Below are 17,293 nucleotides of genomic sequence, written 5' to 3'. Positions count from 1 at the left end.
GATGCCATGCATGTTCCTTTCATAGTAGGCCCTTCTATACTCTAACTATAGTCTCTGTTTCTTGTGGCAAGCTTCCTACCATAAACTGGTCCTCCAAATCCTCATCTCTATTGTCTCTGGATATCAATATTTTTTTTTTTTTTTTTTTTTTTGGTTTTTGGGCCACACCCGGTAACGCTCAGGGGTTACTCCTGGCTATACGCTCAGAAGTTGCTCCTGGCTTGGGGGACCATATGGGACACCGGGGGATCGAACCGCGGTCCGTCCAAGGCTAGCGCAGGCAAGGCAGGCGCACCTTACCTTTAGCGCCACCGCCCGGCCCCGATATCAATATTTTAAGACAAGTCTAATAGATAGAAAATATTTTTAGTAAATTCAGTGTAATTTCAGTTATCATAACCTCTCAAGCTGACCAGAGAGACATTAATAGGTATGCTTATTAAAAGTGTTCTGTTGAGGCCGGGCGGTGGCGCTAGAGGTAAGGTGCCTGCCTTGCCTGCGCTAGCCTAGGACGGACCGCGGTTCGATCCCCCGGCATCCCGTATGGTCCCCCAAGCCAGGAGTGACTTCTGAGCGCATAGCCAGGAGTAACCCCTGAGCGTCACTGGGTGTGGCCCAAAAACCAAAAAAAAAAAAAAAAGTGTTCTGTTAGCTGGAGAGATCTAAGTGTCTAGACTCTAGGGTAAATTTTTAAAAGTATAAGATAATTTAATTACATATATTCTGGGCACACTGTGAAACCTGCAATTAGTTACCTTAAGAAATAATATTATATTATTCATAGTAAACAAATTTTTATCAAATTTCTAAAGATTGACTATGTTCCCAGTTATTTCTTTTTCTCAACATCCTCTTTTTCTTCTCTACCTAGGACCAGTCTAATGTAAAAAGAATGCATATTGCAGTGAAGTCAGTGAAGTTATAGTTAACAAGTCTCATGAAGCAAAGCTTGATTGTGGACTATGCCAGGGCCACTCTGATGGCTATGAAAACTGTATCCTTTTCAAAAGATGCTATAGGGAGAATCTTTTTTTTTAATTAATATCTTTATTTAAATACCTTAATTACAAATATGATTGTAGTTGGGTTTCAGTCATATAAAGAACACCCCCCTTCACCAGTGCAACATTCCCATCACCAATGTTCCAAATCTCCCTCCTCCCCACCCCACCCTCGCCTGTACTCTAGACAGACTTTCTACTTCCCTCATTCATTCACATTGTTATGATAGTTCTCAATGTAGTTATTTCTCTAACTGCACTCATCACTCTGTGGTGAGCTTCATATCATGAACTGGACCTTCCAGCCTTCCTCTCTTTTGTCTATGGGAATTGTTGTAAAAATATATTTTATTTTTCTTAAAATCCATAGATGAGTGAGACTATTCTACGTCTATCTCTCTCCCTCTGCTTATTTCACTCAGCATAATCGATTCTATGTACATCCGTGTATTTCATGACTTCATCTCTCCTGACGGCTGCATAATATTCCATTGTGCATATGTACCACAGTTTCTTTAGCCATTCCTCTGTTGAAAGGCATCTTGGTTGTTTCTTTCTTTTTTATTTTTAATTATTTAATTAAATCACTGTAAGATACACAGTTACAAAGTGGTTCATGATTGAGTTCCAGTCATACAAATACAACATCCTTCATCAGTTTTCCTCCCCAGGGATAATCTTCTTTATGTATATATGTATATGTGTATATGAATATATATACACATATTTAACTTTGTATGAACATTGTGAACAACAAAGTTGTTTCAGGCATTTAATGTTCCACCACCAATGTGATCTTATCCCCACTATCGCCCCTAGTTTTCCACCCACCCATCAAGACCTGCCCCTTTAGCAGACACAAAGTAGTTTATTTTATATTGCTTGTTACAACAAAATGGCTAATAGAATTAGTGTAAAATACTTCATTAAAGAAAATTTTGTGAAAATTGTTATATCTTCAGTGGAGTCATTAATGTCATTGAGAGCTTACTGGGCTGCTTGTTGCTAATTGAGCCTCTTGTGTTATTGTTTTTGGCTGATTGAGGTTAGCTGGCTTCTTGGCTACTTTCCCATCTAACCTCCTATTTTGTTAGAGACTGGGTATTGTAGAACTTGGAAGTGTTGCATAGCCATTAAGTGGCTACATACTCTAAGAGCTCCATGATCTGTAGAACTGAGCTACCTTCTGAAGACTGATGTACCCAGTGTACCTGTGAGTTTCAGCAACTTGGCTTGCTTCCCTTCTGAGATGAATTGTGATGAAGCCATTGTTTTCATGGTGGCATCTGTGAGATGTAGGTGTAGCTGCTAGGACTTCTAGCAGTAGTGGGGGGAGAGGTGGATGGAGAGAGGCTGCCTTCTCCCACTCCAAGAATACCCCACAGTTTTCAACCCCCAAACCTGTGTACCTGGAAGTCTTTTGGTTTGCTGTTTCTGCAGATATTAGTTGTGAAGCAGTGAAGTTAGGCTATTTGCATGGTAGTGGATGTGGGCTATGGGTGTAGCTATTGGGACTTTGGCAGGGCAGAATTCAGCCTGATTCCCTCCAAAGGGCACCCCAGAGCTTTCAGCCTGAAGACCAGTGTACCTGTGAGTTTTAGTGGCTTAGCTTGGATGTCTTCTGAGATTAGTCTTGAAGTCATGAAGCTCAGTCCTTGTTTATCCTACTTGGGTACTTTTTCTTTCTTTTTTTTTTTTTTTGGGTCATACCCAGAAGCACTCAGGAGTTACTCCTGGTTCTATGCTTAGAAATCATTCCTGGCAGGCTCGAGGGATCATATGGGATGCCGGGATTCGAACCATCATCCTGCATGCAAGACAAATGCCCTACCTCCATGCTATCTTTCTGATCCCCTACTTGGATACTTTTAATTCTCTAAAAAAATCCTTTTTATTTAATATCATAAATATTGGAAGATTGGAAGATATGGCCATATAGCCAAAGCCATAGACAGAATTGATCAGGTTCTAATGTGCAGCTTTTGTACTCCAAATTCACTCTTTTGTAAATCATATGCACCTTGGGGGACAATAGAGTGAAGTAATGCAATGATGTCATTTCCCCACCTATGATTTTATTTGTAGTTACTTATGTGAGTAGATGACATGTACTGACTAGCATTTGATAGGTAATAATTTGGCCCATGTACATACAGTAGTTTTGGTGGGGCAGGGGTTTGGGCCACATCTTGTGGTGCTCAGGGGTTATTCCTGGCTCTGCACCCAGAAATTACTCCTGGAAGGCTGAGAGGACCATATGGAATACCAAGTATTAAACCTGGGTCTGCTGCATGTATGGAAAATGTTCTATCCACTGTGCTATAGCTCTAGCCTCTTACATACATTAATTTATTGATCAGTTTATTGTAAACAGATTACTGGTGGACTTTCACGATTTTAAACTATGAAGCTTTTACAAAAAAAATCATAGTATTCTTAGGGCCTGATGGATAGTAAAGAGGGTAAGGCAGTCTTGCACACAGCCAGCCTGGATTCAATCTCTGACACTCTATATGGTCCCTAATAATAATCTCTGAATCCCTGAACACAGCCAGGAATAAATCCTGAGCATCCCCAAATATGGCCACCTCCAAACAAAGAAGATATTACTATTTCTTTATGTACTAATTGAACAAATTCATGTAAATTGAACAAATTATACACTTCTTAATATACATGTGTGCAGAACAAAAGTCAGTCTAGAGAGATTTAGGGAAAAATATTTGCTCTGATCAAGATGTTAATCTGCTAAATCTTTCCAGATAGTTTGATCTCTGGGCTGAAAATTCTGTGGTCTTTTCAAAATGGGTTGGGTAGATTTCCCTTTCTGTTGCCCCTCTACCCCACATCCTCTGACATATAATCGGCCCAACTCTACAGCTACTGGAGTGACACCTCCAAATTTCAAAGGACTGATAATCCAGCAAGAGCATATCAAACTTGATGGAAAAGTTTCATAGAATCTTATTAAGTAAGCTCAGTGAGGGCCCGGAGAGATAGCACAGCGGCGTTTGACTTGCAAGCAGCCAATCCAGGACCAAAGGTGGTTGGTTCGAATCCCGGTGTCCCATATGGTCCCCCGTGCCTGCCAGGAGCTATTTCTGAGCAGACAGCCAGGAGTCACCCCTGAGCACTGCCAGGTGTGGCCCAAAAACCAAAAAAAAAAAAAGTAAGCTCAGTGAACAAACAATAACACAGAAGGCTCACCATCAACAAAAGCACAGAAGTACCAACCATCCAGTAAATTATCAGACAGTGATTTTAGTAGTACCATTGTGAGCTATAACAATGATCATAAATTGATTTTATTAATAATAAAAATTCCCGATAATTCTATTTGCCATTTTGTTGTATTAGCAATATCAAATGCATTTGTTTGTGCCTGCTAAGGGGCAGACTTTGGGGATGGGTGGGGAATTGATGAAATAAGTAGAGGGAAGGTCACACTGTGGAGAGATTGGTGTTGGAAGAATAAATGCCTGAAACAACAGTATTATGGTAGGCTTGGGGGAAGGACCATATGGGATACTAGGGATCAAACTTGGGTCAGCCACACTCAAGGCAAACACTGTGCTATCACTTCGGCTCCCAGTTTGGGTTGTACTTTTTTTTTTGGGGGGGGTTGTACTTTTTACATTTAATTTTAGGCTGCATCTTTTCATTACTTCTATGATCTGTCCCTTCAAATGATATTTAACAAGTTCCAACTTCCAAGTTCTAATAATGTGCTCTTACCTGACCGTGAAGTCTGCAGCGGTAGTTTTCGGCTGCAGAGCCATGAGACTTTCAATGAACTTTTGGGCTGAGTTCTCTTTGAATTCCCTTGTGATCTCAGGGTGCATTTCTAAGAGTTCAGGAGTGTCGTCATCAGGTAAGGTTTGGATAATGTCTATATAATTCTTCATGGTTTTAAGTGGCCATTGTGGCTGGCGTATCTGAAAATATAATTTTTTTTTTTTGGTTTTGGGCCACACCTGGCAGTGCTCAGGGGTGACTCTTGGCTGTCTGCTCAGAAATAGCTCCTGGCAGGCACGGGGGACACTGGGATTCGAACCAACCACCTTTGGTCCTGGATTGGCTGCTTGCAAGGCAAACGCCGCTGTGCTAACTCTCTGGGACCATAAAGTTTTTCTTAATGAGACATTTTCTTGGAGTAAAACATAATCTAGTGCATAATATGTGCCATGAAATTTTTATACTTAAAACTTTTCTTATTTATAAGTGATTTGTTCTAGAAAATTCTGTCAAAAGCTAAATCTGGGACTATTGTAAAGTTTACAGATAGTTAAGATGCACTTTGAACTTTCTTGTTGGGAAAAAGAATGAAAAAAAGGAGCAAAATAAAGGCAAAGATGAATCTTCCTCTTGCCTTGTCTATACTATAGAAAAAATAGACACAGTCAGGCTTTAAAATAATTTTATTTTGACAAAATGTATAGGACCAATGTGAAATAGTCTTAAGAATAACTGACAACGTGGGGATGAGGGTTAGATAAAATGGATGAGGGTCCCCAAAAGATAGAGACCTCCATGAGGTTGGGGAGAGAGCTCAAAGGGTTGGAGTGTATGTCTTGTTTACATGAGGCCTGAGCTTGTTTAGGGACTATAGGAATCCCTGAACATCACTGGGTATGGCTCTCTGGGTTTGCCCTCTAGGATTGCTGTACCAAAGTAGCACCACGGCAGGATAAACAAATCATTGTATCTGTTTGATATACCTCTGAAAGTAACCTCTGGGGTCTATAAACCTTGCTTAGAAAACTCTATCAAAAGGAAGATATTTCTGTTATTAAGTAAATAAAAGTGTTATATTATAAAGGGGAGGAAAGAGCTCTTGTTTCCTGCATAGCAATTGAATCTTCCTGTTCATTAGCTCTAAGTACTGATGGAATAAAATCTCCACTAGGAAGCAGTTATTCCATTAGCTCTGCACCAGGGTCAAACCTAAATGAAAAAAAGATAAACTTTCAAATATCTAAGGGGCTTTACATGCAGGAGGATGTGATTTCATCCCTGGCACTGCCTGGTTTCCTAAATACTATGCACTTAACCCCAAAACAAATATAAACAAAAATTTGAGGAAAATAATAAAAAGAATAGAAGTCTTTCTTTTTGTTTGTTTGTTTGTTTTTGTTTTTGGGCCACACCCTGTGACGCTCAGGGGTTATTCCTGGCTATGTGCTCAGAAATCGCTCCTGGCTTGTGGGACCATATGGAATGCCCAGGGATAGAACCATGGTCTGTCCTGGGTAAGTCACGTGCAAGGCAAATGCCCTACTGCTGCACCATAGTTCCGGCCCCAAAAGAATAGAACTATTTTTCTTTTGGTTTTGGGGTCACACTCAGCAGCGCTTAGGGGTTACTCCTGGCTCTACACTCAGAAATCGCTCCTGGAAGGCTTGGGGGATGAGATGGGACACCGGGGCTCGAACCACTGTCCTTCTGCATGCAATGCAAACGTCCTACCTCCATGCTATCTCTCCAGGCCCAAGACTAGAACTCTTATACAACACAAGTGATTCCATTTCTTGGCATCTGCCACCCAAACACCAAAACAGTGCACATGTATATTCATTTTAGTTCATATGACAGTAACCAGGATATGGAAAATATTGCAAATATCCAGTAACAAATGAATGGATAAAGAATTTTGGTATCTATACACAATGGCAGACTATGCATCTGTATGAAAAGATGAAATCACATTCTGTGCTGCAATGTGGATATCATGCTAAATGAAATAAACCAGAGGGAGAAAGTGATCTTAGTATTTGTATACATTAAAAATAGTATACAGAATATACAGAGAGTATACAGAGAAATAAAGCAAGGGTATCCAATGTTGATAAACACTTGGCCTTTGATTGCAAAACTGAGATGCCCATACAGTGTGATGTGTGATGTGTGTATGTATGTATATGTGTGTGTGTGTGTGTGTTGGCATAGAGGACTGTTTCTTAGAGGGAACATATGACTGGGCACTTTGTGGTGGTGGTTGGGTGTAGTAAATGATGTACATCAAAACCATAAATGTTATAAGATGAGGTGATATGTAGGGCAGGTAGAGTACTTACCTTGCATGCAACAGGTCCAGGTATGAACTCCTGGTTCATATGGTCTCCTGTTTTCTTAACACAGAGCTAGGAGTAAGTCTAGTGCATTATTAGGTGTGGCATGTCAAGCCCATAAATGTTAAACCATTGTAAACATTTTATCTAAACTTCAACAAATAATAAATAGATAAATGAATAATGCAATTTTTTTGGTCACATCTGGGGTCAGCCATGTGCAAGGCAAATGCCCTACCCACTCTATTATCACTTTGGCCCATAAATAAATCAACTTTTTAAAAACTATAGAAGCTTGGACTAAAAGGGACAGAGAAATAAGACATAAAGCCAAGGGAGCAGAGAGATAGTCCAGTGGGTTGCATATGGCTGACCTGGATCTGGTCCCTGGGAGCTAATGTGGTTTCCTGAGCCCCACCAAGAGTGATTCCTGCACCAGCGCCCAGAATACTGAGCACTAATAGTTTGGCCAACTCCTACTGCCCCCACCACCTAGAAAAGAAAAATTAACTGAGAAAAAAAATGACCTATAACTCTTTTTTTAAATGGCTTTTTGGGCCACACCTGGCTGTGCTCAGGCTTACTTCTGTCTCTTCACTCAGAAATTATTCCTAGTAGGCTCAGGGAACCATATGGGATGTGGGGTTCAAACCCAGGCCAGTTGTGTGCAAAGCTAATGTCCTACCTGCTGTGCTATAGCTCTGGCCTTCTATCACCTGTTTTATGGGTTACTTTTTTGGAGGGCCTCTCAAAATTTCTTAGATGTACACCAGTTCTAACAAATGGATCCTAAATGGGGGAGTTGACTTTCAAGTACACCCTATATCAAAGTGTCAGTATCTCTTTCTCTTCTTCCTTTTCCCTACCTCTAGTATCTTTCCTCCCCCTGACGCAGTACCCTTACTTCTGATTGACCATTTTTCAATCCATTTTAATTTACTGTTCTGCATTATATTGTATTATATTTAATATAGTAGTGGGGATTGACTTTCGTAACATTAAAAGTTAGAAAGGCATTGCAAGTGAATATGAAAGCTGTTACACATTTTAAATCATTGAATGATGTTTACTTCAACATAATCAAATATGTAAGAAAACAAATTTCTTTCTGACCTTATCAGTAGGGAAGTGAAAGTAAAAGTCATCTTTCAGCACATCAGGATTACAATATTGGTAGAGCAGAGTGTTTAGACATTGCTGGTCCCAGCTGTCTGTGGTCCAGCCGCCATAAATGACTTTCCCAATCAGGTTTCGCATCGTCTTCCACGGGACCTCTGGCTGTGTATTTAGGGTACTGCTTATCAGCTTTATTGATGCCTTTAAGAAATACACCAGCTTTCAATATTTCAGCCTATGTTTCCAGCTTACTTTGATTGTTAAACTAGAAATCAACAATCCCAACCAAACAATTCAAGAGTGAGCTTCCTTATGACCCAGTTCTTCTGTTTCTTGGTATATACCCCCAAGAGATCAAAAACTATTCTGAAAAGACATCTGCACTCCGATGTTCATGGCAGGACTAGTCAAAATAGTCCAAGCCTGGAAACAGCCCAAGTGTCTAAGAACAGATGAGTAGATAAAAATAACTCAGTGTATACAATGAAATTCTACTTGGATATAAGAAAAATTGAAGTGGAGCAAATTGCTGCGATGTAGATGGATCTGGGAAGTATCATGCTGAGTGGCATTAGTCAGTAGGAGAGAGACCATCGTAGTAGTACATAGTAGTGGGATATAAAGAGAACTAATAAGGGAATGCCCAAAGGTAACAAATACCCCAAAGCAACAAAACCTAAGATTTAACCTGTAGAAATGAATTTATCACCGCTTGGAGGATAGGGACAGGGGCTTTGAGACAGGGGTAGACTAGGACAATGGTGGAGGAAAGTAGACCCTGTGGTGGAGAATATAGTGCTGGAATGATTTATGCACAAAACCTTACCATTAGTTGTATAGTAAATCATGATGGATAAGATATATATATATATATTTTGGGTCACACCCGGCCAGTGCTCAGGGGTTACTCGTGGCTCTACGCTCAGCAATCGCTCCTGGCAGGCTTGGGGGACCATATGGGATGCCGGGACTCGAACCACCGTCCTTCTGCATGCAAGGCAAGCACTATCTAACCATCCTATCTAACCATGCTATCTCTCTGGTCCCTAAAAAAGTCTATTTTTAAAGAAAAATACACGGACATAACAAGAACAATAAGAACATTAGGATATAGATTTTGAATTAATTAAATGCTTTGTCTTAACAAACCTTGAGCTACTTTATTGCTATTGTTTTAAAATTTTTTATTTTGTCACCTTGAATTACAAAGTGGTTCATGATTGGGTTTCAGCAATACAATGTTTCAACACCAATCCCAAACTGAGTGTCCACTTCCCTCTACTAATGTCCTTACTCCTCCTCCCATCCCACCTCCAAGTATTATTATTATTATTTTGAATATAACAAGGAAAAGTAAGATTTCTCCAACCCCCTACTTTGGTTGTTCGATCCCAATTTCTTGGAGGTACCCACTGGTACTGAATTTCTTAGGTATCCTTACATGAAAGTTTATTGTGATTTTATACACGCAAATCAATTCTTTTTCTCTCGTCTTCCCTCCCTTCCTCACTCCTCTTCTCTTCTTCCTTTTCATCTTTCTCTCCCTCCTTTATTCCTTCTCTTTTATCTCTCCCCTCCCAGTTCCTATCTTTCTTCCACAACTGATAGTTTAGCATACACGCTGACCCTGTCATACAATATATTTTTTGCTATTTTGCTGAGTGACAGTAACAATTCATATTTTCAGCCTTGATGCACGAAAGAATTCACTATAAGTCACTCTAAGCCCTACCACAAACAGTTATTGTGGAGCCTATTTAATTGTTTGGTTACACCCAGCAGTGCTCAGGGCTTACCTATGGCTCTATACTCAGGGATGAGTATAGAACCTGGTGATGTTCAGAGGATCAGGCGAGATGCTGGGGATCAACCTGAGTCGGTTGCAAGGCAAGCTCCCTACCCGCTGTACTACTTCTCCAGCCCCAGATTTCATCAGCTATATGTGACATGGTCTTGAATTGTCTGCCTCTTTCTTGTTAATCTGTACTAGCTCTTTGTATATTGCAGATATTAACTCTTTGAGTTATTTGCATCACAGATATCGTATTTTAGTTGTCTTATTTTTGCCATTATTTGTATCATGATAGTTTTTATAATGAAAAAGAATGTTTTAATAATAAGAGTGGCTTATTAATTTTTTGGTATGTGTTTGAGTTTTCGTTGTTGGTTATCTCCAACTTTATGATTGCACATACACAATCCTAGATACTGAAAAAATTGTGCAGTTTTATAGATATTTGTTACTGTTTTCAGATTTCATCTTTTTTTATGGCAAAAGTGCTTTTTCTACTAGAAGATTAATTGTGCCAGCACCATTTATTTAAAAATGTAACCCCTCTTTACTAAATTAAAATATTTTATATGCCAAATATACAAATTTTATTATAAACTCAGATCTATTTATGCATTCTTTCTGTTTGCTTATTTTGTGTTTGGGCCACACTGGGTAGTGTTCTGGACTTACTCCTGGCTCTGTGCTCAGTAATCACTCCTGGCAGGCTCAGGGGATCATGTGGGATGCCAGAGATCAAACCCAGGTCAGCTGTGTGCAAGGCAATAATATTTTATTATTCATTTTGATTGAACAATGAAAGTTTAACAATGTATGCCACAAATTTTGTTCCTTAATTTTTTTATTATTTGGGGCCTTTGTTCTGATTTACTTATAAATAGCTATAGCTCTTCTTCAAATATTTCCCATAGAGTAATAACAAAAAATTAGATATTGTCTAAATCTCTGCTGATAGATTACTTTTGGTGGGGGGGGGGTTGCAGTGCTCAGGGGCCTACTCCTGGCTCTGTGCTCAGAAATCGCTCCTGGCAGGCTTAGGGCACCATATGGGTGACTGGGAATTAAACTCGAGTCCGTCCTGGGTCGGCTGTGTGCACGGCAAACACCTTACTGCTGTGCTATATTGCTCTAGCCCCATGATAAGCTACTTTTTAACAGGATGATCCTGAAATCTGGGAACAAGATTTATGTGCAGTGTTATATTATCTTATTCTCTAGGTGTTATTCCACTGTCTTCTAAGCCATTGATATAAATGAATAGTGTAAGGACATACTATTCTTTTATAGCTTGTTTTAGGAACATGGCGTTCAGCTTATATCCAAATCTACATTTATACAATAACTATCTAAACTAGTATTCTTTTTTTTTTTGGTTTTTGGGTCATACCTGGCAGTGCTCAGAGGTTACACCTGGCTCTACGCTCAGAAATCACTCCTGGCAGGCTCGGGTGAGCATATGGGATGCTGGGATTTGAACCACTGACGTTCTGCATGCAAGGCAAATGCCTTACCTCCATGCTATCTCTCTGGCCCTTAAACTGGTATTCTTAATCTGCAAACTCAAATCTGTCATCAATTTAGAATAAATAAAACAGCTTTTTTTTGGGGGGGGAATTGTTCTTCTTCATCTATTCCATTTTCTCCTCAGAAATTCATATCACTTGAATGTTGGGTTTCTCTTCAAATGTCTTTATTTTAGGTTCATGATTTCTATCTCTTTTATAACTTCTTTTCTGTACTTTGGGCTATTCTTTCTAACTGGTCTTACAGTCAAATGTTGATTATTTAACTCAAGTATTGATTATTAATTCTTTCACCTATCTCACTTTTTAGTTAAAAAAGTATAGTGTTTGTTACAGCTTCAACTTTTGACTATAGTAGTACATAGATTATAGCATTAGGTTTACTTTTGGACCACATCCAGCTGTGCTCAGTTCTTATGCCTGACTTGTGCTAAGAGATCACTTCTGCCAGGGCTTGAAGGAACTTAAAGGGTACTTGGAATTTAACCTGAGTTGGTCACATGCAAGACAAGTGCACAACACACCGTACCGTTTCTTCAGGTCTCTGCAAATGGAGCTATTAAGACAAAAATCAAAATGGCAAAAATGGGAATAAGGTAAAAGTGTGATATAAATGTTTTCAGTGTCTAACTGAAACATGTTTCAATGTTTATCTTTCAATAAATGCTTCTGTAAATGCTTCTGCTAGGAGCGTCTACTTCTGTTTGGCCTTGCTATTTATTATTAATTATAGCAGTTAAAACTTCGTAGGAGTGGCAGCCAACCTACAGAAAATTGATAGCCCTATATAGAATTCCTTCTGATAGCAATGCAAATGAGCTTCTTCCTAAGAAACACACAAGTACATTGGAAAAGTCTCTCCAAAGAGTACAGTTTTATTGTTAGGATATTTGCCAGTTTTGTTTATAACTTAACAATCATATTTCACTTTTGTTTTTCAATAAGTATAAATATTCATAATTTAAAAAATGAGTGATCCTGCTAGTTCATGGATCAATGAGTTAAAACTTTGAGGTGTACTCACTTAGAAATGATATGTGTGAAGGGAGGGGAGATAACTCAAAAAGTTTGAACTCATGTTTGCATTCATTTTCCAATACTATATGGTCCCATAATCACAGCTAAGAGTAACCTTTAAGTACTGAGCTGGGAGTAACCCCAAGTATTGATAGGTGTGTCCCAAACAAAATGTTGTGTGTATAATATGTATGTGGATACATTTTTTTAAGTTTTTTGGTTTTTGGGTCACACCTGGCAGCACTCAAAAGTCTCTTCTGGCAGACTTGGGGAACCATATGGGATGCTGGGATTCAAACCGGGGTCTGTCCTGTATTGGCCGCGTGCAAGGCAAATGCCTTACCACTGTGCTGTTGCTCCAGTCCCATGTGCATACTTTTTTTTTTGGTTTTTGGGCCACACCCGGCGTTGCTCAGGGGTTACTCCTGGCTGTCTGCTCAGAAATAGCTCCTGGCAGGCACGGGGGACCATATGGGACACCGGGATTTGAACCAACCACCTTTGGTCCTGGATCCGCTGCTTGCAAGGCAAACGCCGCTATACTATCTCTCCGGGCCCACATTTTAAAAACTTTTTAGACCTCTAATAATTTTCTGTTCTATCTCTTGTATGTTTTACCTTTTTGATTTCTAGATCTCACTGGATATTATTTTCTAGATCATGTCATTGGGTTCTAGGTCCAGGTTTGGGAGAGTTTTCAGTGGTGGTAGCCCTTTATCTGATAGCTGATAAAACATGAATTGATGTTTGGGCTGCTACAAAGATGCCCCCCCCCCCATGCCCCTCTTATGTTGCCCACAATGAGCTAGCCAAAGGGAGTCTCCTCTTTTTTTTTTTTTTTTTGTCTTTTTTTTTTGTAATGGTTTTTATTTTCTATTTTTCAAACAGAAAAAGCCATTTTAATCACACATATACATTCATAGGACTTTAAACAAAATGTAATATAAAATATAAAAAAAAAACAAAACCCCACAACAAAAAAAATTGCATTTACTTGTAAACTGCTTAACAGCTGGTGGGTTGGCTGACAGGGCTGCCCAAGAAAAGCAAAAGCAGATATAATGAGGTACATTTTCAATGAATGACCACCACAGATCATGTGAACTGCTCTAGCAGCCCAGTCACCTGTTCCCCAATCTCGCCTCCTTAGAGACAAACTAGGGCAGTCCTCCCATGAATTGAGGGCTCCAGCTATATCGATAAGCACCTCAAAGAACAGACCAAACAAACCAACAACAAAAACAAAACAAAACAAAAACAAAAACAAAAACTAAAACAAACAAACAAAAATCATGCCATGGTCTTGAATTAAGAAACATGGTATAGCACATAACGAAAGAGAAGAAAGGAAGAAAGAAAAAAAAATAAATATAATTGGGGACAACACTTTCTTTTTTTTTTTTTTTTTTTTTTTTTAAACAGTAAAAGCTTATATTCTATAATTTTTTTTTTAATTTTTTTTTTATTTAAACACCTTGATTACATACATGATTGTGTTTGGGTTTCAGTCATAAAAGGAACACCACCCATCACCAGTGCAACATTCCCATCACCCAAGTCCCAAATCACCCTCCTCCCCACCCAACCCCCGCCTGTACCCTAAACAGGCTCTACATTTCCCTCATACATTCTCAATATTAGGACAGTTCAAAATGTAGTTATTTCTCTAACTAAACTCATCACTCTTTGTGGTGAGCTTCCTGAGGTGAGCTGGAACTTCCAGCTCTTTTCTCTTTTGTGTCTGAAAATTATTATTACAAGGGTGTCTTTCATTTTTCTTAAAACCCATAGATGAGTGAGACCATTCTGCGTTTTTCTCTCTCTCTCTGACTTATTTCACTCAGCATAATAGATTCCATGTACATCCATGTATAGGAAAATTTCATGACTTCATCTCTCCTGACAGCTGCATAATATTCCATTGTGTATATGTACCACAGTTTCTTTAGCCATTCATCTGTTGAAGGGCATCTTGGTTGTTTCCAGAGTCTTGCTATGGTAAATAGAGCTGCAATGAATATAGGTGTAAGGAAGGGGTTTTTGTATTGTATTTTTGTGTTCCTAGGGTATATTCCTAGGAGTGGTATAGCTGGATCGTATGGGAGCTCGATTTCCAGTTTTTGGAGGAATCTCCATATCGCTTTCCATAAAGGTTGAACTAGACAGCATTCCCACCAGCAGTGGATAAGAGTTCCTTTCTCTCCACATCCCCGCCAACACTGTTTATTCTCATTCTTTGTGATGTGTGCCATTCTCTGGGGTGTGAGGTGGTATCTCATCGTTGTTTTGATTTGCATCTCCCTGATGATTAGTGATGTGGAACATTTTTTCATGTGTCTTTTGGCCATGCGTATTTCTTCTTTGTCAAAGTGTCTGTTCATTTCTTCTCCCCATTTTTTGATGGGGTTAGATGTTTTTTTCTTGTAAAGTTCTGTCAGTGCCTTGTATATTTTGGAGATTAGCCCCTTATCTGATGGGTATTGGGTGAATAGTTTCTCCCACTCAGTGGGTGGCTCTTGTATCCTGGGCACTATTTCCTTTGAGGTGCAGAAGCTTCTCAGCTTAATATATTCCCATCTGTTAATCTCTGCTTTCACTTGCTTGGAGAGTGCAGTTTCCTCCTTGAAGATGCCTGTAATGTCCTGTAGTGTTTTGCCTATGTGCTGTTCTATATATCTTATGGTTTTGGGGCTGATATCGAGGTCTTTAATCCATTTGGATTTTACCTTTGTACATGATGTTAGCTGGGGGTCTAAGTTTAATTTTTTGCAAGTGGCTATCCAATTGTGCCAACACCACTTGTTGAAGAGGCTTTCCCTGCTCCATTTAGGATTTCCTGCTCCTTTATCAAAAATTAGATGGTTGTATCTCTGGGGAACATTTTCTGAGTATTCAAGCCTATTCCACTGATCTGAGGACCTATCCTTATTCCAATACCATGCTGTTTTGATAACTGTTGCTTTGTAGTACAGTTTAAAGTTGGGAAAAGTAATTCCTCCCATATTCTTTTTCCCAATGATTGCTTTAGCTATTCGAGGGTGTTTATTGTTCCAAATGAATTTCAAAAGTGTCTGATCCACTTCTTTGAAGAATGTCATGGGTATCTTTAGAGGGATGGCATTAAATCTGTATAATGCCTTGGGGAGTATTGACATTTTGATGATGTTAATCCTGCCAATCCATGAGCAGGGTATGTGTTTCCATTTCCGTGTGTCCTCTCTTATTTCTTGGAGCAGAGTTTTATAGTTTTCTTTGTATAGGTCCTTCACATATTTAGTCAAGTTGATTCCAAGATATTTGAGTTTGTGTGGTACTATTGTGAATGGGGTTGTTTTCTTAATGTCCATTTCTTCTTTATTACTGTTGGTGTATAGAAAGGCCATTGATTTTTGTGTGTTAATTTTGTAGCCTGCCACCTTGCTATATGAGTCTATTGTTTCTAGAAGCTTTTTGATAGAGTCTTTAGGGTTTTCTAAGTAGAGTATCATGTCATCTGCAAACAGTGAGAGCTTGACTTCTTCCTTTCCTATCTGGATTCCCTTGATATCCTTTTCTTGCCTAATCGCTATAGCAAGTACTTCCAGTGCTATGTTGAATAGGAGTGGTGAGAGAGGACAGCCTTGTCTTGTGCCAGAATTTAGAGGGAAGGCTTTCAGTTTTTCTCCATTGAGGATAATATTTGCCACTGGCTTGTGGTAGATGGCCTTCACTATATTGAGAAAGGTTCCCTCCATTCCCATCTTGCTGAGAGTTTTGATCAAGAATGGGTGTTGGACCTTATCAAATGCTTTCTCTGCATCTATTGATATGATCATGTGGTTTTTATTTTTCTTGTTATTGATGTTGTGTATTATGTTGATAGATTTACGGATGTTAAACCAGCCTTGCATTCCTGGGATGAAACCTACTTGATCGTAGTGGATGATCTTCTTAATGAGGCATTGAATCCTATTTGCCAGGATTTTGTTGAGGATCTTTGCATCTGCATTCATCAGTGATATTGGTCTGTAATTTTCTTTTTTGGTAGCGTCTCTGTCTGGTTTAGGTATCAAGGTGATGTTGGCTTCATAAAAGCTATTTGGAAGTGTTTCTGTTTGTTCAATTTCATGAAAGAGTCTTGCCAAGATTGGCAGTAGTTCCTCTTGGAAAGTTTGATAGAATTCATTAGTGAATCCATCTGGACCTGGGCTTTTGTTTTTCGGCAGACATTTGATTACTGTTTTAATTTCATCAATGGTGATGGGGGTGTTTAGATATGCTACATCCTCTTCCTTCAACCGTGGAAGATTATAAGAGTCCAAGAATTTATCCATTTCTTCCAGGTTCTCATTTTTAGTGGCGTAGAGTTTTTCAAAGTAGTTTCTGATTACCCTTTGAATCTCTGTCATATCAGTAGTGATCTCTCCTTTTTCATTCCTGATACGAGTTATCAAGTTTCTCTCTCTCTCTTTCTTTGTTAGGTTTGCCAGTGGTCTATCAATCTTGTTTATTTTTTCAAAGAACCAACTTCTGCTTTCGTTGATCTTTCGGATTGTTTTTTGAGTTTCCACTTCGTTGATTTCTGCTCTCAGCTTTGTTATTTCCTTCTGTCTTCCTGTTCTTGGGTCCTTTTGTTGAGCATTTTCTAGTTCTATTAGCTGTGTCATTAAGCTACTCAGGTAAGCTCCTTCTTCCTTCCTGATGTGTGCTTGCAAAGCTATAAATTTTCCTCTCAGTACTGCTTTTGCTGTGTCCCATAAGTTCTGAGAGTTTGTGTCTTTATTGTCATTTGTTTCC

At 39.2% G+C, this 17,293-nt stretch overlaps 1 protein-coding gene across 1 annotated transcript in view; it reads right to left on the bottom strand.

The window, feature by feature from the left end:
- Positions 1-17,293, bottom strand: part of DNAH14 (dynein axonemal heavy chain 14) — a 367,193-nt gene that overhangs the window by 23,527 nt on the left and 326,373 nt on the right. The window contains exons 76-77 of the mRNA XM_049777552.1: positions 8,183-8,386; positions 4,737-4,936 (exon numbers count right to left, since the gene is read on the bottom strand). Of these exons, the coding sequence (XP_049633509.1) occupies positions 4,737-4,936; positions 8,183-8,386 (404 nt within the window). The remainder of the gene's footprint in view (positions 1-4,736; positions 4,937-8,182; positions 8,387-17,293) is intronic.

Source organism: Suncus etruscus, chromosome 7 (assembly GCF_024139225.1).
Source record: "Suncus etruscus isolate mSunEtr1 chromosome 7, mSunEtr1.pri.cur, whole genome shotgun sequence".
Taxonomy (NCBI): domain Eukaryota; kingdom Metazoa; phylum Chordata; class Mammalia; order Eulipotyphla; family Soricidae; genus Suncus; species Suncus etruscus.
This window is presented reverse-complemented; position numbering and strand designations above follow the sequence as displayed.